The sequence below is a fragment of the Heterocephalus glaber genome, unplaced genomic scaffold (genome assembly GCF_053883595.1).
Source record: "Heterocephalus glaber isolate CG9 unplaced genomic scaffold, H.glaber_assembly_v1.0 deba00001503, whole genome shotgun sequence".
In the NCBI taxonomy this organism is placed as follows: Eukaryota; Metazoa; Chordata; class Mammalia; order Rodentia; family Bathyergidae; genus Heterocephalus; species Heterocephalus glaber.
Genome location: NW_028258323.1, coordinates 2102237 through 2129440, shown reverse-complemented (window position 1 = coordinate 2129440; position 27204 = coordinate 2102237). Strand labels below are relative to the sequence as shown.

The window sequence follows — 27204 nt, the reverse complement described above, 5'->3', positions numbered from 1 at the left end:
GACTCCTTGGCTGTTGCAGTAATAAGATTTTCTGTAGTTTTTGATGACTTTGAGGTTTATTGGACAGGTATTTTGTAGAGTGTCTCAGTAAGAATTTGTCTGATGTTTTTCTCATGATTTAGGGTTATGGGCTTTGGGGAGGTAGAAACAACAGAGATAAAGTTACATCATGTTAAGTCAAGGTGTATACTGTCCGTGTAGTATCAGTGTTGATCTGCTGGCTGAGGTAGTGCTTATGGCAGTTTTCCACTGTAAAGCTACTCCGTTATTGTCCCTTTTCATGCAGTTCTCTTTTGGAGGAAGTCATTATATGCAGGCACACCTCCAGGGTGGAGTCTCTACATAATTTATTTTAGATAGATGCTGGGGATGAAACCCACAGCCTTGCACATTAGGCAAGTGCTCTCCCACTTAGCTATACTCCCAGCCAGAAATTCTTTTTCTTGGTAAATTTGTGTATTCTCTGCCAATTTATTTGTTTATTCCATCATTTATTTCTGTCAGTATGACATAGACTCAGAGTATTTGTCTTTTAATGTGGGTCATAATTTGTTGCTGAAGGGGTTACATTTTAAAATTGGAGGTGGTGATCAAACCTTACCGTTTCAAAATTGTTTTATGTATTCTCCTAACTTTGCCTTTCCATTATAAATTTTAGACTTAGCCTCTCTATATCTACAAAAAAACTTTATGTGATATTGATTGGAATTGCTTTAAATCAGAACATTAATTTTTCAGAGAATCAAAATATTATATTGAATCTTACAGCCTATGAACCTGTGGTAGCTCTCCATTTATTTAGGTTTTCTTTGAATTGTGTCAACATTTTTAGCATACAAATTCTATACATGTTTTGTTAGATTTCTACTTGAGTGTTTCCTTTTCTTGAGTCACTGAAAATGGTGAATTTTCAAATTTCTGTTTCTAATTGTGCATTGCTTATATATAGAAATATGATTGATTTTTGAGTGTTCACCATGTATTTTGTGACCTCTAAACTTACTAATCATAGGTGTTCCTTTGGAATGTTTTATATAGATAATATTATACAGATAATAGGAACAGATATATTTCTTTCCTATCTGTGCCCCTCAGCACCATCTTTTGAAGAGATTGTCTTTTCTCCATTGTATGTTTTTGACACCTTTGTCAAAAACTAGCTGGATGTGTGGGTTTATTTCTCAGATGCATAGATGCATTCTTTTTTTTTTTTTTTTTTGGTACTGGGGATCAAACTCCAGACCTTCTGCTTGCAAGGCAGGTGGCAGAACCACTGAACTAAATCCCCAGCCAAAGGAGTTTTTTTTTTTTAGTACTGGGGATCGAACTCAGGACCTTGCGCTTTCGAGGCAGGCGCAGTGCCACTGAGCTAAATCCCCGGCAGTGTGTGGGTTTATTTCTGAGGTATCTATTCGGTTCTAGCCTTTGTGTCTGTTTTTTTGTTGTTTTTTTTTTTGATACCGGGGATCAAACTCGGGCCTTCATGTCTGTTTTTAAACCAACACAGTACTATTTTGGTTACTGTGGCTCTGCAGTATGTTTTGAAATCAGCCATTGTGATTCCTGTAGCTTTGCTGTTTTTTTTAATAACACAATATTGCTTTGGCAGTTCAGGGTCTTTTGTGTTTCCATGTGAATTTTAGGATTATTTCTATGAAGAATATCATTGGAATCTTGTTGGAGATTGTGTGGAATCTGTAGATTGCTTTGAGTAGAATGGATATTTTAATAATGTTAATTCTCTGAATCCATGAACATGGATGGTTATTCATTCATTCATTTATATGTAGTACTGGGGATTGAACCTGGGGTTACATCCACACTGAGCTACATCCCCAGCACCATTTTTAAAAATTGGCCAGGCTGAGCTCAAACTTGTGATCCTCCTGTCTCAATCTCTTTAAAGAGTATTGGGATTATAGGCATGCACACAAAACCTAGCTTCTTTCCATGTTTTTGTGTCTTTTTCAGTTTCTTTCATCGGTGTTCTATAATTTTCATTGTAGAGACTTATTTTCTTGGTTAAGCTTATCTCAGTATTTTTTAGTGTGTTTGTTATAGCTATTGTAGATGGAACTGCTTTCATTTTTTTCTTTCTCACTGAATTCATTATTGGTGTACAGAAAAACAGCTGATTCTTTCTCTCTCTCATCCTGGGCATTGAACCTAGGGCCTTGCACATGATAAGCGTGGCACTAAGTATCCCTCATGAATGCTACTGTTTTTTTAAATTTTATTTTATTTTATTTTGGAGACAAGGTCTTGCTATGTAAAATTCTCTGGAACTCACAGTGATCCTCCTGCCTCAGCCTCCTGAGTGCTGGGATTACAGGCACTGTACTACCGGGCTGGCAGAGCTACTGGTTTTTGTACATTGATTTTTGTATGTTTTATCTTGTCTCCTGCTGCTTTACCGAATCTTTTTATCCAGTTGTAATAGTCTTTAGTTTTTTTTTTGGTACCGGGGATTGAACTCAGGAGCTTGCACTTGCAAGGCAGGTGCCGGAACCACTGAGCTAAATCCCCGGCCCTGGAAGATTTATTTTTGATTCATTCTCATTACTTGTTATTTATCTATTCTGATTGTTTAATGTCCTCGTAATTCAGTAGGTCATATACATGCCCAGAAGTTTGTACATTTCTTCTAGGTTTTCTAGTTAGTTTGCACAGGGGTCCCATACCAGTCTGTGTGGCCTGTCAGAAACCAGGTCACGCAGCAGGAGGGAAGCAGTGAGCGAGTGAGCAAAGCTTCACCTGTATTTACAGCTGCTTCCTACCACTCACATTATAACCTGAACTTTGCCTCCTGTAAGGTCAGCCGCTGCATTAGATTCTCAAAGGAGCATGAACCCTACTGACCTTTGCATGTGAGGAGTCTAGATTGAGTACTTATGAGAATCTTAATACCTGGTGCTCCAAGGTGGAGCTGCAGCTGTGATGCTAGCATTGGGAAGTGGCTACAAGTACAGGTGAACATTAGCAGAGAGGTCTAACTACACAGATACCATAATGGACCAGTTGTTTCCAGACTCGTATCAGTGAGTGGCAGGTGGCAGTTAAGCTGTATTTGGTGGCAGATTTTATAGTGCAAATGAGATGATACAGTTGATCTGGTGGCAGGCTTTAACATGTTCCCACCAGCTTGAGCCACTGGTGGTTCATGTATGACTGTCATGCCATCCAGTGGGATAGTGTTAGTGACTAATTCAGCTTGCTCTGATATGTAATCTGCAACTGTGGTGTTGGTTGGCAACTGAAGTACACATAGTGTATGCTCACACAAATCCTCCTGAAAGGTAGATTGCACAAACACAAGCATTGTTGCCTTGCCAACATGGACAAACTCACAAACCAGGATTTTGTACCATAGTGACTAATTATTGCTCTCCAATAACTGTGCCTCAGTGTCCCCAGTTTAGATCTTCATTTCCAATATTTCTGTTTGGTTCATTTTCAAAATCTCTATCTCTGTTTAGTATCTTATTCCTTTCTGTATTGACTTCCTAATTTACCTATTTATCTATATTCTCTTGTGCCTTATTGAATTTTTATAATCACTTATTATTATAAGTTCTTTTATATCTTTTTAATTTGTGCCTATTCATTTTATAACATTGGATTTCAATGTATATTTTGATCATATCCATCTCTATTAAATTCCCTGATACCACCCTGCTTTCTGTTTTCTCCCTCTTGTCTAATAATAGTCTCTTTTCTACTTTTATGCCATCTTTTTTAAATGCCACAAATTAGGAAGAACATGTGATATTTGTCTGAATCTGGTTTATTTTCCTTAAAGTAATCTGCAGTTCCATCCATTTTCCTGCAGATGACAAAATCTCATTCTTCTGTCCAGTTATATAATACTCTTTTGTGTATACATGTATAGTGCATTTTTTTTACCCCTTTCACCTGTTGATGGGCACCTAGCTGGTTCCATATCTTGGCTGTTGTGAATTATGCTGCAATAAACATGGGTATGCAGGTATTCCTACAGTATGAGTATTTCAGTTCCTTTGGGTATATACCAGGGAGTGATACAGTAGATCAAATGGAAGCTGTATTTTTTGTTTTTTGGGAGCCTCCATATTGATTTCAGTAGTACCTGTACTAATTGATATTCCCACTGGCAATGTGGAAGGGTTTCTTTTTCCTTGCACCTTCACCGGTATTTATTGTTTCTGGTATGCTTGGTGATAGCCATTCTGACTGGGGTAATTTGGAATTTTAATGTAGTTTTGACTTTTTCCCTAATGGCTAAAGATGTTGAACATTTTTCCTTATACTTATTGGTCATTTGTGCTTCTTTTGAGAAGTGTTTGTTCAGTTTGTCCATTTATTGACTGGGTTAAATTGATTGGTGTTAAATTTTTAAAAGTTTTTTTCTGTGTTCTAGATATAAATCCTCTAGTGAAAGAGTATCTGGCAAAGATTTTCTCCCATTTTGTAGCCTGTTTTTTTTCTATTACTGCTTCCCTGCTGTACAGAGAATTTTTAATTTGATGTGGTTCCATTTGTTGATGTTTGCTATGATTTTTTGTGCTTTTGGAGTCCTGTTCAGGAAATCTGCCTGTGTGTATTGCTTCCCTTATGTTTTCTAGTGGTTTCAAAGTTTCAGATCTTACATCTATGTCTTTGATTGATTCTTGAATTGATTTTTTTTAATAGGGTGAGAGGTAGGGGTCTAGTTTCAATCTTCTACATATAGGTATCCAGTTTTCCCAGCACCATTTGTTAAAGAGGTTGTCTTTTCTCCAGTATGTTTTTGGAATCCTTCATCAAGAATGAGAAGATTATACTTGAATGGGTTTGTTTCTCCCTCCTCTATTCTATTCCACTGGAGTGTGTATGTGAATGAGAGGGGTGTTTTGCAAGTACCATACTGTTTTTCTTACTGTGGCTCTGTGGTATAACTTGTAATTGGGTATTGAGATTCCTTTAGCCTTGCTCTTTTTGCTTAGGATTGCTGTTTTGGGTTTTTTCTGTTTCTTCATGAATTTTAGGATTTTTTTTCTAGTTCTGTGAAGAAGATTATTGGAATTTTGGTGGTGACTGCCATGAATCTGTAGATCACATTTGGCAATAGCCATTTTAACAATATTAAGTCTGATCTTCATTATTTCTTTCCTTTTGTTGGGTTAGTATTGGTTTGTTATTTGTTTGTTTTTCTAAGACCTTGAGATGCATTATTAGGTTACTCATTTTTTGAGACCTCTATGATTTTTGATATAGGCACTTAGCAATAAACTTCCTTCTTAGAACTGCCTTTGCTGTATCCTGAAAATTCTGGCATGTTGTGTTCTATTTTTATTTGATTCTAGTAATTTTTTATGTTCCCCTTGATCAGCTGATCATTTAACAGTGAATTAATTTCCTTGTGTTCATTGAGTTTCTGTGGTCTCTATTGCTACTGATTTTATGATTTCATTCTGATCTGATAAGATGCAAGCATTATTTCAAATTTTTTATATATGTTGACTTGCTTAATGGCTTACAATATGATCTGTTTTGGAAAACATTCTATGAGCTGCTGAATTATCAGATGGAATGTTCTGTGTACTTTTGTTAAGTCCATTTGATCTATGGTGTAGTTTAATACTGATATTTCTTTGTTGATTTTTTTTTCTAGACGACCTCTATTGGGGAGAGTGGAGTGTTGAAGTCTCGTATTGGGACCTATTATGTGTCCCTTTGTGTTGAATGATGTCTGTTTTATGAAATGGGATGCAGCAATGTTTGCTGCATATACAGTTAAAATTGTTATATCTTCTTGATGGATTGTTCACTTTACCAATATGTAATGGGCTTGTCTTGTCTAATTTTGTCTGAATGTCTGCTTTGTTTGATATGAGTATACCTGCTTGCTTTCTGAGTCCTTTTGCATAGAAAGTTATTTTTACTTTCAGTGCATTATGTCTTCACTAGTGAAGTGTGTTTCTTGCAGGCAGCAGAGTTGGGTCTTATTTTTAATCAGTTCTGCCAGTATGTATGTGTATCTTTTAATTGGAGAATGAAGGCCATTTACATTGAGTTATTATAAAAATGTAAGTACTAACTCCTATCTCTTTTTTGTTTGTCTGATATTTGATTTTTTCCTAATTCTCATACCTTATCTACTCTTCCTCTTCTTTGTGTAAGATTCCTTTGTAGATCTTATGCAATGCTGCCTTAGTGGTCATAAATTTCTTTAGTTTGTATTAAAAGTTCTTTATTTCTTCTTTGATTATTGAATGACACCTTGGCTGTATGTAGCGATCTATGTTAATAGTTATTTTATTTCAGGGCTTGAAATAATCACTCCATGCCCTCCTGACCTTTTGAGTTTCTGCAGAGAAGTCTGCAGTTATTCTGATGGCTTTGCCTGTATATATGATTTGGTATTTCTCTCTGCAACTTTCAATATTACTATTCTATATGTCTGACATTTTAACTATAATATAACCTTGAGTGGTTCTTTCCTGGACATTCCTGTTTGGGGTTCTAAATGCCTCCTGTACCTGGAAGTCCACATCTCTCCTAAGATTTGAGAAGTTTTCTGTTATTGTTTCACTGAAGAGATTTTCTGTGGCATTAGTTTGGACGTTGGTACTCTTTTCTACACCAAAAATTTCTAAGTTTGGTCTTTTAACTGTATCCCATAGTTCTTCCATGTTTTGTTCATAATTTCTTATTTTTTTCTTTATTATTGTTTGAGTAATTATCAACTAAGGTTGATAATTTATCAACTTTGTCTTCAAGTCCTGAAATTCTATGTCCTGGTTGGCCCTGTCTCTTGGCAGGTTTTTCGTGGAGTCTTTTATTTAATTTCTTGTGCTTTTCATTTGCAAGATTTCTGCTTGGTTCTTCTTCAGAATTGCCCCTTCATGTTCATACAGATGTTTATTTGCACCTTCTTTAAAGTCATTGATCATTTTAAAAATCAGTCTTTGGAGTTCTTTGGGATTTCATTCACTTTGATATCTTTTCGTTTAGCTACTGATGAGTTATAGACATTTGGGGAAGTTATGTCCCTCTGTTTTTTCATACTTCTTGTGTTTCTGTATTGAGATTTGTACATCTCTTGGGATGAATATCTCTTCCACTTTTATGTGAGGGTCATCTTCTGAGGGCTTGAGCAGTAGCACCATTCAGAGGTGAGAAAACAAACCACAGTAGCTCAGTCTCAAGTAGTAGCACTTCCCACCTTCCCCCAATGGTTCTGATGTTCTGATAGCCCATTTCAAGATCTGTTGTGTGCTGCGGTGGCTTTCTTCTCCAAGGCAACCTATAAATGAGAGGAGGCACTTTCAGAGTAAAACCCCGTACTGACTGGATTTGCAGCTTATAATAGTATGGACTTTTCCTGGGGCTATGCTGGAATGGAAGCTTGTCTTTTGCTATCTCTGGCTTACCTTGTGCTTGTGGGTAGGGTCCCCTATCCCCTGCCCCAGATGTCAGGGTTGGCAATCCAGACTGCTTTGCTTGTTTTCTGCATCGCCTTCTGTTTTTCTGTGATTTTTACCATTCCTCTTGGCTTTTTCTTGATTCTCAGAGTACTTCTTTTTCTCTTTGCTGAGTAGCTGTTTTCCATTTATCTAGGCTCCAGGTCCCAGAAAGGTTGCAATTTGCTCCCACCTCCTCTTCCTTTGCTGTTCTGTCTCTCATTCTTCTAAATTCCTTACTAGGCCCTTTGTTCATGTCATTTTCTTTGTGATCTGTTGCTAGTTACTATATTTGTTCAGAGCTGTCACATTATCTTATTTATGTGTTTCTTGTCTTCTTATGTTGAGATGTGCATAACTGGGGGATCAGGTACTACCTTTATGGATGGCCTCCCCCTTAGGCACCTTTCTCTTGAAGATGCGTCTGGGGACATGGGTTTGTTGTGCAGGGCTGGCTTCATTCCCAGGCTAGGCACTGCTATGTTGTCTCCCTATTGCTGCTTTGGCTGTGGTTGGTGAGTTTGGGTGCAGTGTTGGAGAGACCCATGGGGTACTCTAGCAGTTTTGCCAGGTGGACTGTGGCATGCTCATGGTGTAGCTGCTTCTGTGAAGGGAGTGCTGTCCCTGTTGAGTTGTGGGTCTCCTAGGTACCACTGATGCTGGCACCACTGAGGAGTCTGAAGCACTTGTCCTACGTCAGTCATGCTGCAGGTCCAGGCTGTGTGGGAAGAGGCATGAGTGGAGACTATCCTGACAGCAGTGCTCTGGCCAGACAAGAGTGGCAGAAGTTGGTGGCGGGGACCATATAGGTGAAGTGGCACCCTCAACCATGGCACTCCTCTGTGCTGGTTACAGTGCATCCCTGAGAGTGAGACTGTTTCTGGTACTGGGCAGAGTTCTTACAGCTTTTTGGCTGTGTGACCTGGAGGTGGTGTGATGACTGCAGCTGGGCTTGAATCCCCTACTCCTTAGCTGTGGCGGGTGCCTGTGGGCAGGGGACAGCCAGAGTCACAGAGCTGGGAAGGCCCTTTTACAATCCCCTTGGGCAAGGCAGTGGCAGGAACCTGTTCCCTCCCCACTCTCTCTGTAGCAGGGCCTGAGCATTGTTCAGGATGTAGCGGTAAGAACTGTGTCTGTCCTGGCACTGCCATGAGTCCATGCACAGTGGGCCATTGCCTTGGATTCAGAGGTCAGACAGCTTGCTGACCTCCTGGATCTTGAGGGCTATGCCCTGTATTCCTTCTGTGTTGCAGCACCCTGTCTTATAGTGCGGGTACCCAGTGGGGCTAGGGCTACACTGCAACAGGGTAGGTTTACCCTGTCTGTGTAGTGCAAAGTCCGTAGGTCCCAGAAATGGAAATGTGTAGGGTTTCTGGCCCCTGGAGCAACCCAGACTCGGACACTGTTCATTTCTCACCAGGGCTCCTGGCTACAGCGCCCTGGTTGTCTGCAGAACACCTTTTCCAAGAGAAGGAGATCCAAGGAGGTCCTTTTCCAAAGCAAGGCAATTGTGCAGGTCTCAGGTTCCTTACCTAAGTAGCTGTGAGCCTCTTTCAGACTGTGATGCTCTCCCGTAGCCTATGGGAACCGTGATGCTCTCCTGTGGCCTGTGGAGACTGTGACCCTTTCCTCTAGCTGCACTGCCAGCTGTGTCTGCACTGACAAGTGTCCTGGGCCTCTCTGTATCCTTACTTGCAGAGAGAGCCCCCTCCCTGTGGCAGCAGCTGGCAGGTATGGGGTATCCTGTTTCCCTTCCCGTGCTGGTGCCCAGGTCTTTGAATCTCCCAAGATTCTATATCTCTCACTATTCCCAGTGTTCCCCACAGCTATCTATCTTAAAATACAGCATGTATTGTGCTTGTTGTTGGTCCTTGTGGAGAAGGGACCTCTCCCACCATCCTGCATTTCTCCTTTGTTTGCTGGTATTTTGTGGGGACTTTTATGTCTGTATTCATAGGGGGCGCTGATGTACAGTTTTACTTTTTGTACCATCTTTGGTTTTTGTAGAATACTGGTAATTTGGAAAGTGTTCCGTCTTCTGTTTTCTGAAAAAGATTGTATGGAGTGGTTTTATTTTTTCTGTTAAAGTTTGATAGAATTTGCTAGTGGAACAATCTGGGCTTGGAGATTGTTTTGCTAAGTATGATTTAATTTAATATAAATTTTCAGTGTAGTAACTTTCGGATATCCCCCACCATTTAGTAGTATGAATAGCAGTATAATAATATTCATGTATCTCCTACCATTAGGTAGTATAAATTAGCAGTATGGTAATATTCAGATATCTTATGTAGGTGGATTCAGGGAGTTTTTCTCTTTTTGTGTCTGGGTTATTTCACTTGTATAAGTATAAGGTCATCAAGGTTCATCCAGGTTTTAGTAAGTCCCCAAAACTCAGAAACTACCAAAACTCACCGGAGTTAACCTGATTATTACTGTAGCTGTTCTTATGTTAAAGAACATATTTATAATCCCTGATTCTAGACAGAGGCCAGGTTATCTTTTTTTTTTTTGGTACCAGGGATCAAACTCTGGTCCTTCTGCTTTGGAGGCAGGCAGCGAAACCACTGAGCTAAATCCCCGGCCCCCCCTTTTTTTTTTTTGCTAGATGTTATACTGATCTTTCTTAAAAAAAAAAGCAGCTCTCGGTTTTGTTTTGTATTTTCTCTTTTTAAAAATATAGCAAAACATTTATTGGTACATTTTAGGCATACATAATGATAACACTCATCATAGGGAATTTGCACATGTGCATGATAACATTCTGTCCCTTTTTTCCCATCCCTTTCTCCCCTAAAGTCCCCTCTCTTCCCTATGTATAAAAGCTTTGTTTCCATTTTTTCCTTCTATTTTCACTTTTTTTCCTTGTACCTTCCTTCCTCTCTCCCTCCTCCTTTGTTCCTCTTCCCATTTGAACATTTTCTTCCCAATTTCCCAAAATCTGTTATATACTTTAGTCCTTATTTCCACTTTCAGTTTCTCATACCAGAGAAACAATGCTGTTTCTAAACACGTGTGTCTGATTTATTTCACTTAAGGGTATGGTCTCAAGGTCCATCCATTTAGCTATAAATGTCTGAAGCTCATTCTTCTTTATGGCAGAATAGTACTCTGTTGTATAAAAAAAAACCCCACATCTTCATCCATTCCTCAATCGATGGGGATTTGGGCTGTTTTCAAGATTTAGCTATTACTAAATGGGCCACTATAGACATGAATGTGCGTATATCACTGTGGTATGATGCTTTTAATTCTTTCAGGAAGATACCAAGAAGGGGAATAGCTGGGTCAAATGGTACCTTTAGTCCTAGTTCTTTGAGGTATCTCCATACTGATTTCCACAGTGGTTGCATCAGTCTACATTCCCACCAACAGTGGAGAAGGGTTCTTTTTCCCCCACAGCCCCTCCAGCATTTGTTACTGGGTTTTTTTGTTTGTTTGTTTTTTGTTTTTTTTGTACCAGGGTCCTTGCACTTGCTAGGCAAGCGGCGGAACCACTGAGCTAGATCCTAGGCTGATTGATTTCTTGATAGCAGGCATTCTTTCTGGAGTGAAATGGAATCTCAGCGTTGTTTAAATGTGCATTTCATGAATGACCAGCGATGTTGAACATTTTTTCATATATTTATTTGTTGTTTCTACTTCTTCATCTGAAAAGAGTTTGTTCATTTCAGATGCCCTTTTTGGATTGGGTCTTTAAATTTGGGGGTCTGATTTTTGTTTTTTAGTTCTTTATATATTCTAGATAATAGGCATTTGTCTGATGAATAGCTGGTAAAAAAATTTTTCCATGCTATGGGTTGTCTCTTTACTCAGTTGGTGGTTTCTCTTGCTGTGCAAAAGCTTTTTAATTAGGTCCCATTTGTTGATTTTTTTGCTTTTTTTTTTGTTTTCTTGTTGGTACCAGGGATGAAACTCAGGACCTTGCGCTTGCTAGGCAGGCGGCAGAACCACTGAGCTAAATCCCCGGCCTCATGGTTCCTACATATTTCATTTTTGGGGGATGCTATTGTGAAAGGGGTTGTTTCTCTAATTTCTCTCGGTGAGTTTGTTATTTGTGTTCAGGAAGGTTATTGAATTTTGATTGTTGACTTTATATCTAGCTACACGACAGAATTTGGCTATCAATCTAGAAGTCTTTTGGTGGAGTTTTTGGGGTCTTCTATGTAGAGTATCATGTCATCCACAAATAATGATAATTTAACTTCTTCCTTTCCTATCATTATTCCTTTTTTTTACTTTCTCTTGTCTAACTGCTCTGGCTAGTGTTTCCAGAACTATATTGAACAAGAGTGGTGACAGTGGACATCTTTGTCTTGTTCCTTTAGAATGAAAGTTTTCAGTTTTTGTCCGTTTAGTGTGATATTGGCTGTTGGTTTGTCATGGATGGCTTTTATCAGATTGAGATAAAGACCATCTACACCAGTTTTATGTAGAGTTTTTTTTTTTTTATCACGAATGAGTATTGGACCTTGTCAAATGCTTTTTCTGCATCCAGTGAGAGGATCATATGGTTTTTGTCCTTGGCTCTGTTAATACACTGTGTTACATTTATTGATGTGCATATGTTGAACCATCCTTGCATCCCTGGGATGAATCCATCTTGGTCATGGTGTATAACCTTCTTGATGATTTGCTGCATTCTGTTTGAGAATCCTCTTATTGAGAATTTTTGCGTCTATATTCATTAAGGAGATTGGCGTCTAATTCTCTTTTTTGGTTGAATACTTCTCTGGTTTTGGAATCAGAGTAATGCTTGCTTCCAGGAATGAATTTGGGAGTATTGCTTCCCTTTCAATTTCATTAAAGCATTTAAAGAAGTAGCGGCATTAGGTTGTCTCTAAATTTCTTGTAGAATGCAGCAGTGAATCCATCAGGTCCTGGGCTTTTCTTTGTTGATAGGTTTTTAATTACATCTTCAATTCCTTTAGCTGATATTGATTTATTTAGAATTTTTATATCTTCTTGATTCAGTTTTGGTAATTCATATGTATCTATGAATTTGTCTGTTTATTCTGTATTTTCTATCTTATTGGAATACAGGTTCTAGGCCCAGGGATTTAGCTCAGTGGTTCTCCTGCCTTGCCCACAAGCTGAAGGACCTAAGTTCCATCCCTGGTACAAAAAAAAAAAGAATACAGGTTCTCAAAGTAGATATTGATGATCTTCTGGATTTCTGCGGGGTCTGTTTTGATTTCACCCTTTTCATTCCTGATTGCATGGATTTGAGTCTTTTCTTTCCATTTTTTGATAAGCTTGGCTAAGGGTTTCTCAGTTTTACGTAATCTTTTAAACCACTTCTTCAATTCATTAATTCTTTGTATTTTCTTAGTCTCCATTGCATTAATTTCTGCTGTGATTTTTATAATTTCCTCCCTCATATGCCTTTGGGCTTGACTTGCTCTTCTTTTTCTAGAAGCTTGAGGTTCAATATTAGGTTGTTTATTTGAGCCTGCTCTGTTTTCCTGATATGGCCATGAGGCTCAAATCAGATTCCTTGAGCGTACAACACAATTCTTGTGCCTCCTGCCAACCTGAACTCGGCTTCTTGAGTTCCAGGCTCCGTTGGGCCTTCTCCAAGATGGCTGCCAGCCAATCGCCCTCTCCTGGGTGAGGTCTGATACTGAATAACTCACCAGCCACTGCAGTCTGGTGCATCCATTGCTTCATTCTACTGGTACGTTTCATTGTGGAGGCCTTGGGGTTGCCAGTAGTCACTGTGTGTGTGTAGGTTCAACCCTCCGTTCCCTCACTGCGTGTCTGGGCTCTGGAGAGAGTGCTACTTGCTACCTCCCTCCTCTTCCGTGAAGTCTCTCTCTTCACTCTCCCTGTGGGCTTCAGTTCTCGCCCCAGGTCCTTCCTGGTCCTGGGGACCCATTTCCCTTCTCCTTGTCCTCATTATGCTGCTTTTTCCAGTGTTAAGGATACCAAGTCTCAGAGAGGCTCTTTCTCTGCTGCTTATCACTCTGCCATCTTCCTGGAAATGCTCTATTTTCAATCTTACTGGTTTGTGCTCTTTATCTCCTTATGTTTCCTTTGGGTTTATTTCATTTTTTTCCTCTTGTTTCTTAAAATAAAAGCCTGGACTATTGACTTCAGACTCTTTTCTTTGCAAATGTGACCATTTACTTTTCTAAATTTCCCCTAAAACACTACTTCAGCTGTATCCCATAAATTTAGACATATTTTGTTTTTCTTTTGTTCGGTTAGAATGTTTTCTGGGCTGGGATCTACTCAATGATAAGGGGCTTGCCTAGCAGACTCGAGGCTCTAGGTTTGATCTCCAGCACTCCCCCCACACACCCACATTTTCTAATTTCTTATCAGATTTCCTCTTTGCTCCGTGGTTTATTTAAAAGTGTATTTGATTTTCAGAATTAGTAGTTTTGTTTTGTTGTGACAGGGTATCACCACATTGCCCAGGCTGATCCTGAACTCACATCTTTTCACCTCAGTTTCCTGAGTAGCTAGTGGTGATGGCAAACCTTTTACAGCTTTCAGTGATGCAAACAGCCCTCTGCTGCACTTGTGCCATAGGTTTGCCACCACTGACTGCTAGAGTTGTTGAGTAGTTCCTTTAGAAATGACTTACCAATTAAACTTATTCCAGGTCCTTCGTTCCTTGAACAAAGAATTGGATGAGACAGGCTAAGAACAGTGCCAAGAGTTTATTGGAAAAGTGAGGGGTGAAGGGTTGAGAGAAAAACTGGCTCTGCTGTTGTGCCCAGATCGCGAGGTCCCCAAAGACCACCAAGGAGCCGATTCCGATGCAAACACATGAGGGTCGTTTATTCAAGCTCGAGTAGGGACTCTCATCTGACACCGATGCAGCGGGTCAGGATTGAGAGCCCTGACTCTAAAACACCAGGGGTTTTTATAGAGGTTACAGCAAGGCGCGGGGTTTCAAAAAGGTGCGGGGTTTCAAATCACACGCAAATCACACAATTGGCTAGCATTTAGCAAGCTTTGAAAGTTTAAACCTAATTGTTTGGGCCTTGCGCGCTGAACTGCAAACGGCTGCTCAAGTCATCGAAAAGAACATCTGGGATACTGGGGTATTGGGGTAACTACTGATTAGCTGTTGCAGGCCATTGAGAAGAGCATCTGGGACATTGAGGCAGCTACCGATTAGCTGTTGCTAGGCTAGTTGCTAGGGGACTGCTGAACATTATCACAGGCAGGTGGCCAAAGTGCATCTTGTGGTTTTTCTTGGAACTAGAATTTATGTCCAGGCCACCTTTACTCTAAAATGGGGCCAAAATTTTAAAATGGAGTCACTCAGGTCTCACATCTGCAAGCAAACTTGGGGCAAATAAGAGAGAAAAGGACAAAAAAGCAAAAATAAAAGTATACCCTGTGTCTAGGAGACAGTGTAGGCTACTGTGAAGAGTCACAATAGTGGGCTCCTCCTGGCATTCGTGTCCTTATTTGTAGTCTACATCTTGTGAGATCCCTCGAGAAGTTCTACATATGTGGTCCTGGGACTTATTTGGCACTGTCCTGGGATTTTATAATTGACAGGTCCTGCTTATTTTTCCAGGGCTATAGGCACATTCTACTGTGCTTGGCTGTTATCTTTTATTACTTCTGGTTTAATTCTTTTATGGTTGGAGACCATGCTTTGCATTGTATAATGTCTTCTAATTGTGAAGCGTTGTTTATTGGCTTAAATTCGGTTTATCTGCTCGGTGGCGCTATGTGCACTCCCCGCTGTTGCTGGGCAGGGAGTGTTCTGTAATGCCGCTATTTAATCATGTTCTGTTCTTTTATATCATTGCTAACTCTCTGTCAACTGCTTTTATAACCAAAAAGGAATGTTAAAACCTCTTAATTGTAATTGTGGAATGGTCTTTTTTCTTTTAGCTTTGTCATATTTTTTTGTGTGTCATTTGCACCTCTGATATCAGGTACATTGGTGGATAAAATTACATCTTTTGATAAATTGACCCTTTTATTGTATGTAGTATCTTTAGTTTAGTTTAGTTTTGTTTTCTTTGAGGTGCTGGTGATCAAACCCTGGTCCTCAGGCATGCAAGGCACTTTCTCCATCACTGAGCTGTATTCCCAGCCTGGTAGTGTCTTTTTTTTTTTTGATGTGGTAAAAAACAAATTTTAACATTGTAACTTTTTTGGAGGGTGGTGAGGATGAAACCCAGGGCTTTATATATGCTAAGTACGTGCTCTACTGCTGAGCTACTCCCAAGTGCACGTGCATCCACATCCTAACCATTTTCAAGTGTTCAGTACAGTCACGTTAATTACGTGCACATTGCAACAGATCTCTGGAGCTTTTCTGTTTTGCAAATTGAAACTCTACCCTTTGAACAACTCCTCTTTCCCACATCACCAGCACTTGACAACCATCAAGTTGCTTTCTGAGTTTGAGTGTTTTAGGTGGCTCAGTAAGTGGAATCAAGTAATCTTTGTCTCTTTGTGTCTGGCTTGTTTGACTTTGTATAATGTCCTCGGGGTTTATTCATGCTTTAGCATGACAAGACTTTCTTTGGGAGGAGTGAATAATATTCCATTATATATAAACTACATTTTCTTTGCTCATAGTCAGTGGACATTTACGCTGCTTCCACCTCTTGTGTATTGTGGATAATGTGTTGAATGTGGGTAGGCAAATAGTATCTCTTTGAGGTTCTATTTTTAATTCTTTTGGACATCTATCCAGAAGTGGATTTCTGGATCTTATTGTAACTCTGCTTCTAAATTTTGAGGAATATTCATATAGTTTCCATTGCAGCTACACTATTTTACTTTCTTATTGACAATGTGAAGGGTTTCCAAGTATTCCCATCCTTGTGTGTGCACACTCACATGTACTCTTGCTCTCTCTTTTCCTCCCTCCCTCCCTTCCTTCCTTTCCCATAGGTAGGATATCTCATTGTTTTTATCTTCATCTCCCTCATGATTAGTGAAGTTTACCATGATTCCATATACTTGTTAGCCATTCATATATCCTTTTTAGAGAAATGTCTGTTCAAGTTCTCTGCCCATATTTTAGTCAGTTTGCTTTTTATTATTGATGTGTAAGACTTTTTTTCCTTTTTTTCTTTTTTTTGTTGTGTTGGGGATCAAACCCAAGGCCCTTGGACATGCTAGACAAATGCTCTGCCACTGAGCCACACTCCAGCCCCAAGTTGTAGGAATTCTGAACGTTCCCGGACATCAATCCTTTATCAGATATATGATTTGCAAATCTTATTTTCTCTCATTCTCTTGTTTGCCTTTTCACTCTGTTTTTTCTTTTGCTGTGAAGAAGTTTTACAGTTTGGTATAGCCCCATCTTCCATTTTTGCTTCCCTCCAAGTTGTTACATCTATCAGTAACTTGTTCCTTTTTATTGCTGAATAGTAGTCTGAATCTCTGCCTTTAATTGAGGATGTTTGGCCCATTTATAGTTAACATGATTATTGATAGAGTTGGGTTTAAATCAGCCAGCTTGCTCAGGAGTCAGCCCACTGTGACTCAGGGACTAACGTACCCACCAAATGTTTTATTTTTAAAAATACAATTTTATTGGAACACAGCTGTGCTCATCATTTATTCTTGTTTATGGCTGTTTTTATGCTACAGTGGCAGTGTTGAATAGCTGCAATGGAAACTGTATGGGTCACAAAGCTAAGAGAGTTTACTCTTTGACCCTTTATAGGAAAAAGATTTTGATCCTCAGCTGTGCTGGTTTTTTGTGGTTTTTTTCCTATTTGTTCTACTTATTTATTCTTTGTTGATTTTGAAGCAGAAATATGAATTTAAAAGAGTTGTTATGGTGGTTGATGCCTATTACAATATCTGTAAATGCTTCCTTCAGTTAAAATTTTAGACCTGAAAGCAGATGTCTGTTCGTCAGCCTCCTGTCACTATAATGAAGTATTTGAGATGATCAGCTAGTGAGGGCAAAAGATTACTTTGGCTCATGGCTCAGAGGTTTCAGCCAGAACAGCTTAGCCCCGGTGCCTCTGGGCCTGCACGGCAGAGGGTCCCACTGCCCCCTCCAGGGAGCCTCTGCTTCTGATCTACAGCCTCCTAGCAATCCCCTCTGAAAGGTTCCTGCACCCGCAGTAGCGTGGTGGGCTGGCCATGCAGCCTTAATAAATGGGCCTTGGGGCAGCATGGGGACCAAGCTGTAGCAGTGTCTGCGATCTGTTTCTGTTGTGTGTACCAGTTTTTCACAACTAGTAACTTCCAGTGACACATTTATCACTTCACAGTTCCTGAATCAGAAGCCTGGGCATGGGTTAATTGGGCACCATGCTTGGCCCTCACAAGCTGAAGGTGAAGGGTTAGCTAACTGTGTTCTCACATGGCGGCTCAGTTCTCCTTCCCATGTGTCTGCCTATGCTATAATCTTATAGAGATCTTTTTGGCTCCTGTCAAAATCTGAAAATTTTGAGGCCAGGGATTTAGCTCAGTGGTTCTGGTGCCTGCCTCGCAAGCTCAAGGTCCCGAGTTCGATTCCTAGTACCAAAAAAGAAAATCTGAAAATTTTGAAATTAACAATAAGAAAAGCAAGGGGACTAAAACTTAAATTTCTAAAACTGCATAATATGCACAATTTCCTACTTCAAAAGCACTAGTATTTGCAACGTGGTTCACAGTTTCCTAAACACTTATAAATGCTTAGGAATAAATAAATACTACTATATTTCATGTAATTCTCAGGATAGTTCTGTAGGTGGACAGATATCATTGTTTATAGATGAAGAAAGTGAGAGCTAGTAAAGCCTTCTAAAAAGATCAAACAGCCAAAGTTGTGGAATAGCTGCTTTACCTTAAATCTTGTTTATATGACCAAAGTATAATTACAGCATAGAATTACTGATGGTGTGGATATTTATCAAATTGCTTTGATAATGACATGTTTGATTTTATATGTAAATACTAATAAATTTTATGTAAACATGCAAATGAAATGAGGTCTTCATATTACACTGCCATAGCTCCTCCTATGCCTGGTTGTAGATTATCACTGATTCTTAGAATACTTCTGTAAGTGGTGTCTCCATCTCACAGTAGAGATAATTGAGGTTTAGGTGGTTGCCATTTGCCCCAGGGTCACGTGACTGGTAAATGGTGGAACCATGCTCTGACTTCAGAATCTCACACAAACCTAATTCCTTCAGAATAACCCTTTAAGTTTTTCCTTTGCATCACTGAGTAAAGTTTGAAAACTTAAAATTTGAAGTTCATAGTCTCTCTTTCTGAAGACAGGGTACTCCATATTTCAAACTCATGTGCTTTTTGAGATGGTCACTCTTTAAGTTGCCCAGGCTCACCTCAAACTCAAGAAATCTTGTGGCTCAGTCTCTGGAGTGCAGGAAGTAGAGGCATGTACCAGCCGCCATGCTGGCTGGGCCACATGCTTTTGAATTGTTCTCAGAATGAACTTTAAAGAAATTCTTTTGCTGATGTGAAGTCGCTGGATGAAGTGAATTATGTGATGTTGAGCATAAAAATGAGTTATTTTTCCAATAATGCTTGATACGGTTATTTTACATTAATAGTATTAGTAAAGTATAGTTACTAATGATAAGTTTTTCTTTTGGTTTGTCTTTATGTGTGCTTTTCAGTTTCAGCAAATTGTACAGTGGCGGTTGATTGTATTTTGAAAACTGAAAATTAGTGGCTGCTACCTTGTCTTCTCACCTTTTAACAAAGAATAAATGGGGTGTTTGAGAAGATAGCTAAATTAAAAGAAGAGTTTTACAAATGGCTTCAGAATCAGTGACTGGGAAACCAGCTCGGAATCACTTCCCAAAGGGGAAAAAGCAGCAGCACCCGCCAATAAAGAACAGATCTTCAGTGAGTGACTGTGACAGAGAAGACTCCTTTATCTTTGAAGCAAATGAAGCCTGGAAAGATTTCCACAGCTCTCTTCTTCGATTTTATGAAAATGGAGAACTCTGTGATGTCACACTAAAGGTGAGACCGCCTTTTGTACTTTCCTGAGCCCCCTCAGTGGGTTGTGAAGCAACAAGGGTTTATGTAATCACACATGTCAACATTTTGGTGCTATACATACTCATTAAGGTTAGAATAATTTTAATCTCAGTCTCATTTTATTGAAATGGAAAGAACAAAAGGGAGGGTTAATGAAGAAAGATTAACATGAAATAATGTGCTAATTTGATGTTGCTATTCATTAACTCCTATTTCATTTAATTTCTGAGAGTTCTGGGACCCTAGAGCAACAAACTGTTAATAAATTAATGTTCACCATGTAATCTTTCAACTTGTGAATTAAAGAATCTTAATTTTTTACTTGGTTAAAAGTCAAGAATTTTGTTTTACTGAACATCACTATTCTGGTAGTTTAACCTTCACTTATCATCTGTTGAGTGAGATTTTTAAAAATCTATGTCTGATCATGAAATACAGATATTCCTCATTTCATGCTCTGTTCCTGTGACTAGGTTGATATATGAATTGGTCCCTAAATGAGGAATTATATATAGCATGTATACTACAATATTCAGAACAAACAAATGGCCAAAGGAAATTCCAGTTTGATGATTTTGCTTTTATTGCATAACTCTTACATGCAGTATTATAATATATAACAGAACATAAAACCACGGTACTATCCAATACAATCAGCAAAAATTACAGTACTGTATAAGCAAGGTATACTGTGCAAAAAAAGACATTGAGACTCTATAAACAAGATTTACAGACCTGTACAAAAAAAAAGACAGATTCTAAGTCTGAATGGTGCACCTGGGTCATTACCACACAGTTGTTACACATGTGGGTCGTCCCAAAGAGTATCTGTAGTCTATTTAGACTTGAGTGAAAAGTCTTCAGTGAGCTTTTTCTGGTCTCCAGGATTATGTTGCCTTGCTAAACAGTCTTAATAACATTGGAAAGGGGATAGAGCAGTGTGGACAGCCTGTGTTCTAAAGGTTTCCCACACATTAAAGCGCTTTCTTAGTCTCATCTCTACACGATACTCACTTTTGTTTGGTGATTCATGTATGTCCATGCATCATTCTCCACATGTGATTTCCCACTTTGGGATCTTTTCAATTTTGTGGTCTGCTTCTGATGACACAAGTTCTTAGAGCTCACGGTGTCTTAGTAATGAATTGAGGGTATAATTGGAGAATCAGATCAGAGGACTTTCCTTTTTTTTTGGTACCAGGGATCGAACTCAGGACCTTACGCTTGGGAGGCAGATGGCGAAACCACTGAGCTAAATCCCCAACCCCAGAGGACTTTCAATAATAATCAATAAACTGAAGACACAGGGCTTGAATTTCAGGCCTAGAATGTCCAGGAATGTAGTGTTCAATTGTGGATAACTATCTATATTCTTCTTCCTGAAATTTATGGTGTTCCTAAGTATTTCTAGGCCCCAAAGTATTGAGATGGAAACCATTATGTTTCTATTAGCTCCAAATGAAATTTAGCCCAGTATGTATTTTAGTGAACATTTAAGCTCTCTGATCCATGTAGTGTATTATGTTTAATCTAATGCCATTGTTCTACTTTTCTGTTTTGTTTTGTTTTTTTCATACTGGGGATCGAACTCGGGTCCTTTTACTTGTGAGGCAGGTGGCAGAACCACTGAACTCTCTGGCCCACTACTTTTCAATCTTAGTATGAAATTCAGTAACCTATACTGTCTTTGGCAAAAACAAAAAAAAATATAAAATAGGTTATTTGAATTTAAAGTATTACTAGGTCAACATAACAATGATTATATATGGAAAATATTTAGATAGAATATTGTTAATTTTACAGATTTTTTAATTGGATTTCAGAATACTCTTAAAAAGTATGTAAACTTTCTTAAGTGAAAGATATGGGTGTAACTATTTTAGGGGAAGTTGGACAATGTCATCAATAGGTTAAAATGAAAAACTTGAGAATCTGCAGTGGAGATTAACTGTAGTATATTTGAAGCAGTAGCAGAAGTCATTTGGGAACAAGAAACAGTCCACTAAGGATTTACTGTTGTTGTTTTTTTATTTCCTGAACTGTAAAATTAGGATGATGGATAATTTTTTTGTGAGGTATAAATGAATTCTTACATGTAAAGCCCTTAGAACTGCTTGGCACATATTACATAATATCAGCTATATGATTGTTATATATACTGGTAATTACTCCAAGAGTATCAGATAACTCTGCTGTGCTCTATTCTGTTCCTGTTTAATAAGAAGGAATTACAATTCAGTCTTTTAGCAGGACTGTTATTGGCTTTGTTTCTTAATTCTAATTGAACATTTCTTCCACTTTCAGAATTCAAGTATTACAGAAGAACTAAACCAAATAGGAATGTAGATAATTTGTAATGGTCTGTTCAGTACTTTTTAGATTCATATTACCTTGAACATTATTTCTTAATGTAAACTCATCTTTCTTTTACTAGTATGTTTCCTTTGATTATTATTGTTTTTAGGACAAATACTTTAGAAACACAATTATCATAAAATTTGCTATAGTTTTCACATATAAGGCCATTAGCCCATTTTAAAATTCTGAAGTTAACACCTATTTTAGAAATAGCAAGCTCACTTAGGAAATATTTAGTAAGGTCACCTAGGAAGTGAAGAGCATGTATAAATGTGCATACTATATATGCCTTGAGAGAATTTGAAGGTTAGCCAGAGGTAAGCCCCTTTCAGAGGTAGGTAGGCCCATTAACACAATTTAGTGATGTGTCAGTTTTGTGGTATTTGTACAGAAGCATAGGAAAAGGTCTATTATGTCTGAAAGGTTATTGGAAAGACTTTATGTAGGAGATAATATATTACCTTTAAGTCATTCCAGAGAGATGGAAAACTTGTTAGATATTATTCTCATTGGTCAAAAAAAAATTTTTTTTTCTTTTTGAGACAGGATCTTACTTTGTTGCCCAGGCTGGGCTTTGAGTTCTGGGCTAAAGTCATTCTCCTGCCTTAGCCACCTGAGTAGCTGGGTTTACCTAGGTGCGCTGTCATGCTGGAGAGGGAAAATATTTTAAAATTACATATTCAGTGGCTGTGCTAAAATTATATATGGAAAGCTTCTGCTTTAAACTTTTTATTGTTTGTGCACTGGAGCTTGAACTCCTATGGTAAGCACACTGTCTACCACTGAGCTATACCCCAATCCCGGGGGAAGATTTAAGACACCAGTTTTTTGGAAGAAAGGGTGGGGGGCCTTGTCCCGAAAGGGTTTTGCATAGCACTCATTGCTTAGGTTACATATTATAAGGTCAGTGAAAAAGCATTCACAAAGGTGCTTTACTCTCATGCTAGGTAATTTGAGGAAATGTCATTCTCCTTATAAAGATCATGGTTAATTTTACTTGAAGAAGGTAGTGAGATGAATAGGGGGCACTGCCCCTACGCACAATTATTTACTGTCAAAACTTCCACCTAATCAGATAAGAATAAGCGCTCTAATGATTGTAGGAAAACAAAATTTGTGAACTGCATTATGGGAGTGTACTTTCCAAGAGGTAGAAATGGTCAAATTATTCCATTGTAACAGTTAACTCCTAGGGGAACAGAGGCAGTCTTGGTGTATTTGTGCCGTCATAACAATACCATAGACTTATTTCTCATGGTTGAATAGCCTGGGAAGCTCAAGATCAAAGCACTGGCAGATTTGGTGTCTAGTGAGGGCTGCCCTGCCTCTGAGGTGGCACCTTCCTGCCACATCCTCCAGCAGGAAAGACCCTGTCCTTGGAGGTGGCAGACAGATGGATGGAAAGGGCCTCATCTGTTACCTTCAGCCCTGTGATGTGATATTGCCCATTTCTGAGTCCAGAGCTCTCATGATGTCATCACTTCCCCAGCAGCCCCACCTCTTCTGTCACCAGCATGAAATTAAGTTTTAACGTGAATTCAGAGGGACTTTGAGACCTTAGTACAGGAATAATCTAACAAAATGAACATGATAATGGAGAAAGTAATCTTGTATTTATATGTTAAGAATTCTTTGACATTCTATGTTAAATGATGATCACCTTTACTTTTGCCTGTTCAGTATTATGATCTTTTTCATGTTGCTTAGAAGGTAGTATATAAACAAATAAATATGTAAATATACATATTATAATATATATACTATAATATATAATAATAAATAAATATGTATATATGTATATATATATTCCTAGATCCTTGTTTATTTGGTCACCCAAATGCTCTCTAAATTGTTTTTTTCTATTATGTAGGATTTTATTTTTTTTATTTTTTTTGATACCGGGGATGGAACTCGGGTCCTTGTGCTTGCGCAGCAGGCAGGGAAACCACTGAGCTAAATCCCAGGCCCATATGTAGGATTTTAAATGGATGGAGTATAAGGTTAGTGAAGATTGTAGAACGGCAGCTATCTGTGGTTATGGTAATTCAGTACAAATCAAGATATTATCTTGAGTCTAATAAAGTACATCTGTCTAACCCTTCTTCTGTTTTAGGCCTGGGCAGTAAAACACACTTTTTTGGGCCCAAGTAATTAAAATTAGTGGATTATTTTTTAAAAGTGCCCAACTGAGTTAAAAGAGCAAATTTATAAGAGATTAAAGTGAGAAATTGGTATATAATGTACAAACCTCCTTTATGAAAGGAGATTTGGGTAGAAGTTTCTTTTGTCTTTATTTCTGTTAGACTGTTTTTCTGCACTTTTATTTCAGTGTAGTCCTTACACTCTTGGCATGAGTTGCTCTTAAGTAGAATAACTAGAACATTTCAACCTGATATACTTAGTTTTTGTTTGCTTTAATTTAAAAATTTTTATTATGTCCATACATGATTTTAACAATCTTTGTTAGAGTATAAAATTATTACTTAGAAATGAAGTAACTGATGTTAAAATAACTAGTGCACAAAAAAATAGTTCACAGAATGACCACACTTCTGAAAAGTACTAGATAGCTAAGAAATAAAATTAAACCAATTAAAATTGTTCACTTGTCAGCATGTTGATTATTTAAAACATATATTTATTGCTTTTGAAATTTTGATGAAGTGAGTATTCCCAAACATTGTTTGTAGATGTGTAAATTGGTTCAGTGTTTTTGGCAGGCAGTCTTGTGTTATATGTGCTCAGCTGTAAAAAGCTTATTTTTTTTGCTCATTAATTTTGCTTTTCAGATTTTACCTCAAGGAAATATTCTGAAATGCCAAAAATCACTTTTCTCTAAGATGTTTGTATTTAAAATATGGAAAAATTAAAAATAATCTGGAAAATAAAAAATAACATCAGGATGCTATAGAGAATATTATGCTATAGAGAATAGCATACATGAAATCAATAAGCAGGAGAATACAGAAGGTTTCAGAAAGTTGATAAAAGATTACATATTAAGGAATATCTGGGGCTGGGTATGTAGCTTAGTGGTGCAGTGCCTGCTTGTGGCAAGCTCGAGGGCCTGAGTTTGATTCCCGGTACCAAAAAAGAAAAAGGAATACCTGAGTTACTTTTTAGAATCCGTACAAAAAATTTGGAAGCAAACACACCAACAGATTGACAGTCATTGTGGTGTTGGTGTGGTTTCTTTGTGCTTTCCCTGTGCTTTCTGGATTTCACATGTTGAGCATGTATGTAAGTCAGGAATAAACAGCCTTAGAAAAGGAAGTCACCTTTACAGTTGGTGAATAGACAGGTTCGTCCTGTAAGTCAGAATTGATAGTTAATGGAATGTTAATGATTTTTGTTAATTTGTATTCTCTTTGTGTCATTTTTAGTTCATTTTTACCATACTCAGCAGATCACTTACTGTTTTTAAATAGATCTCCACTGAGTCAGTTATATAATTTTTCTGCTTGGACTGAAGGACTTTGCTCTGTGCCTCTTTTCTCCCCACAACATCATCTGGTGAAAGCGAAGCACATGACTGACCCAAAAGCCTTGGTTTTGTTGTGTTTTGATCTATGGTGGCCAGGATATGAAACATTACTCAAGGTTTTGGTTAACAGTTTGTATTTTGAGCTTTTTTTTAAAAAAGTGGAATCATTCTATTAAAGTTGATATTCTCCATATTTTACTACTCAAGTTTAAGGGATGGCTTTCCCTTAGTATCTTACTTTTATGTTCACTGTTCTAAGAAGAAAAATGTAAATTAGAAAATTCATTAATATGAAGAACACATACATGTAATGTAATATTTGTGACTTAAATCACAGTTATGTGTAATATTTTGTAGCTTGTGTATTTTTCTTTCTTTCTTTCTTTCTTCCTTCTTCCTTCCTCTCTCTCTCTCTTTCTTTCTTTCTTTCTTTTTGGTACCAGGGATCAAACTTGGGTCCTTGCACTTGCACAGCAGGTGGTGAAAGCACTGAGCTAAATCCCCGGTTCTTCATCCAGTTTTAAACACCAAGTTTGTGTATTTTTTGTCTGTAGACTTTGATTCTTTTCTGATGAAATGTCCTTGGTAATTAATAATTATTTTTACATACCAAAGGAAAAAAATGTAGAAATAAAATTTTAAAGAAGGTAATGAAATTATGTAACATCAAGGAAGAATTGGTACATTAAAAAGTCAAGTTTTGGGATGTTCATATTTCATATATGTGGCTCACATATTCTTAAAGATGGATATTCTAAAAGGGTACATGGAAATCTTTGTGTCCGTCTGAGAAGTAATAGCCACATTCCAATTTATTTGAATCAAGAAATTAGAGTTGTAGTGGGACAAAATACTGTGCAAGTCAACGTGAAAATAACTTGCTGGCCATTCATTGATTTGTATAATTTGGGTGTGAAGTCAGTGTTAAAATAATGGTTCTCTGGAAATTGCAGAGCCCTGTTGTATAGTACTATTGTGTAATAGAGTTTTGGCAAGTTATGTAATTGAATAGATTTGTCATAAGAGATTTACTAATATTTTCCTTCAGAATGATTTCCATTGAGGTCATGTTCAGATAATTTTTAGAATATTCTAGGTGATTTAAAATTTCCCAGTATCAGATTTTAGATCCCATTGTGGGGCTGAAGTGAACTTGAAAACATGTCAAGCTTTATGTTGTAGTCTGTGTTACAACTTAGTCTCAGTAGAATCTAATTCCTACCTAGTGAATTGTGTTTAAAAATTAAATAGAAAAGGAACGATCGTTTTATACTTGTTGAAATAAGTGATATTTATTCTTGGGTGAGAGACATTTATAAGCAAAATCCTTTGTACATTATAATGTTCCTCAAGCCTCTTTAGATCTTATTCTAAAATTGTCAAATACTGACACATAAGCTTGTTATTATAATCAAAACACTAATTGGAAAATTGTTAAAAGTGCTATAATTATTACTTCTTAATTGATTATTTATGACAGTGTGCTAGGAAGACTGGATAACAACTGTATTAAAAAGAAGAGGCTGGGAATGTAGCTGTGGTGGACCACTTGCCTAGCATTCAGGGGACCTTGGGTTCAGTCTCTAGCACCATGAAGAAGGGGACAGGGGCATAAAAGTAATAGAAGAAATACATGAAATAAATACATAATACTAAAATTTCCATTTCATACAATGACATAATACCTAAGGGAGAGATCATAAGACTGATTTGATTGTATAAAAATCTATAGAAAGAGAATATTTACAAGCAAAGTATTAAAAAGAAAATGAGCTTGAAATATATATATAACAAATGCATAAAACTCTACATGTATATATTCTTACAAATAACTAAGAAATAATCCATAGTACATAGGAGAAATACAATAGCTTAAATGTATTAATGATTTAATTTTAGTAAAAGAAAGATCAGCAGTAAGATAATATTTTCATTCATCAAATTGGCAACAGTTTCTTAACAAGTTAACGCCTAGAGTATGGCACAAATGCAGAA

At 37.8% G+C, this 27204-nt stretch overlaps 1 protein-coding gene across 10 annotated transcripts in view; it reads left to right on the top strand.

The window, feature by feature from the left end:
- The window catches only part of Klhl8 (kelch like family member 8), a 96917-nt gene that overhangs the window by 14777 nt on the left and 54936 nt on the right, over positions 1 to 27204 (top strand). For all 10 annotated transcript variants that reach the window (XR_015440731.1, XR_015440729.1, XR_015440730.1 and 7 more), the window contains one exon: positions 18998 to 19349. Coding sequence is in view for 7 of the 10 variants with exons in the window: in XM_021248797.2 (XP_021104456.1) it covers positions 19137 to 19349 (213 nt within the window). In the remaining 3 variants the exon portion in view is untranslated. The remainder of the gene's footprint in view (positions 1 to 18997; positions 19350 to 27204) is intronic.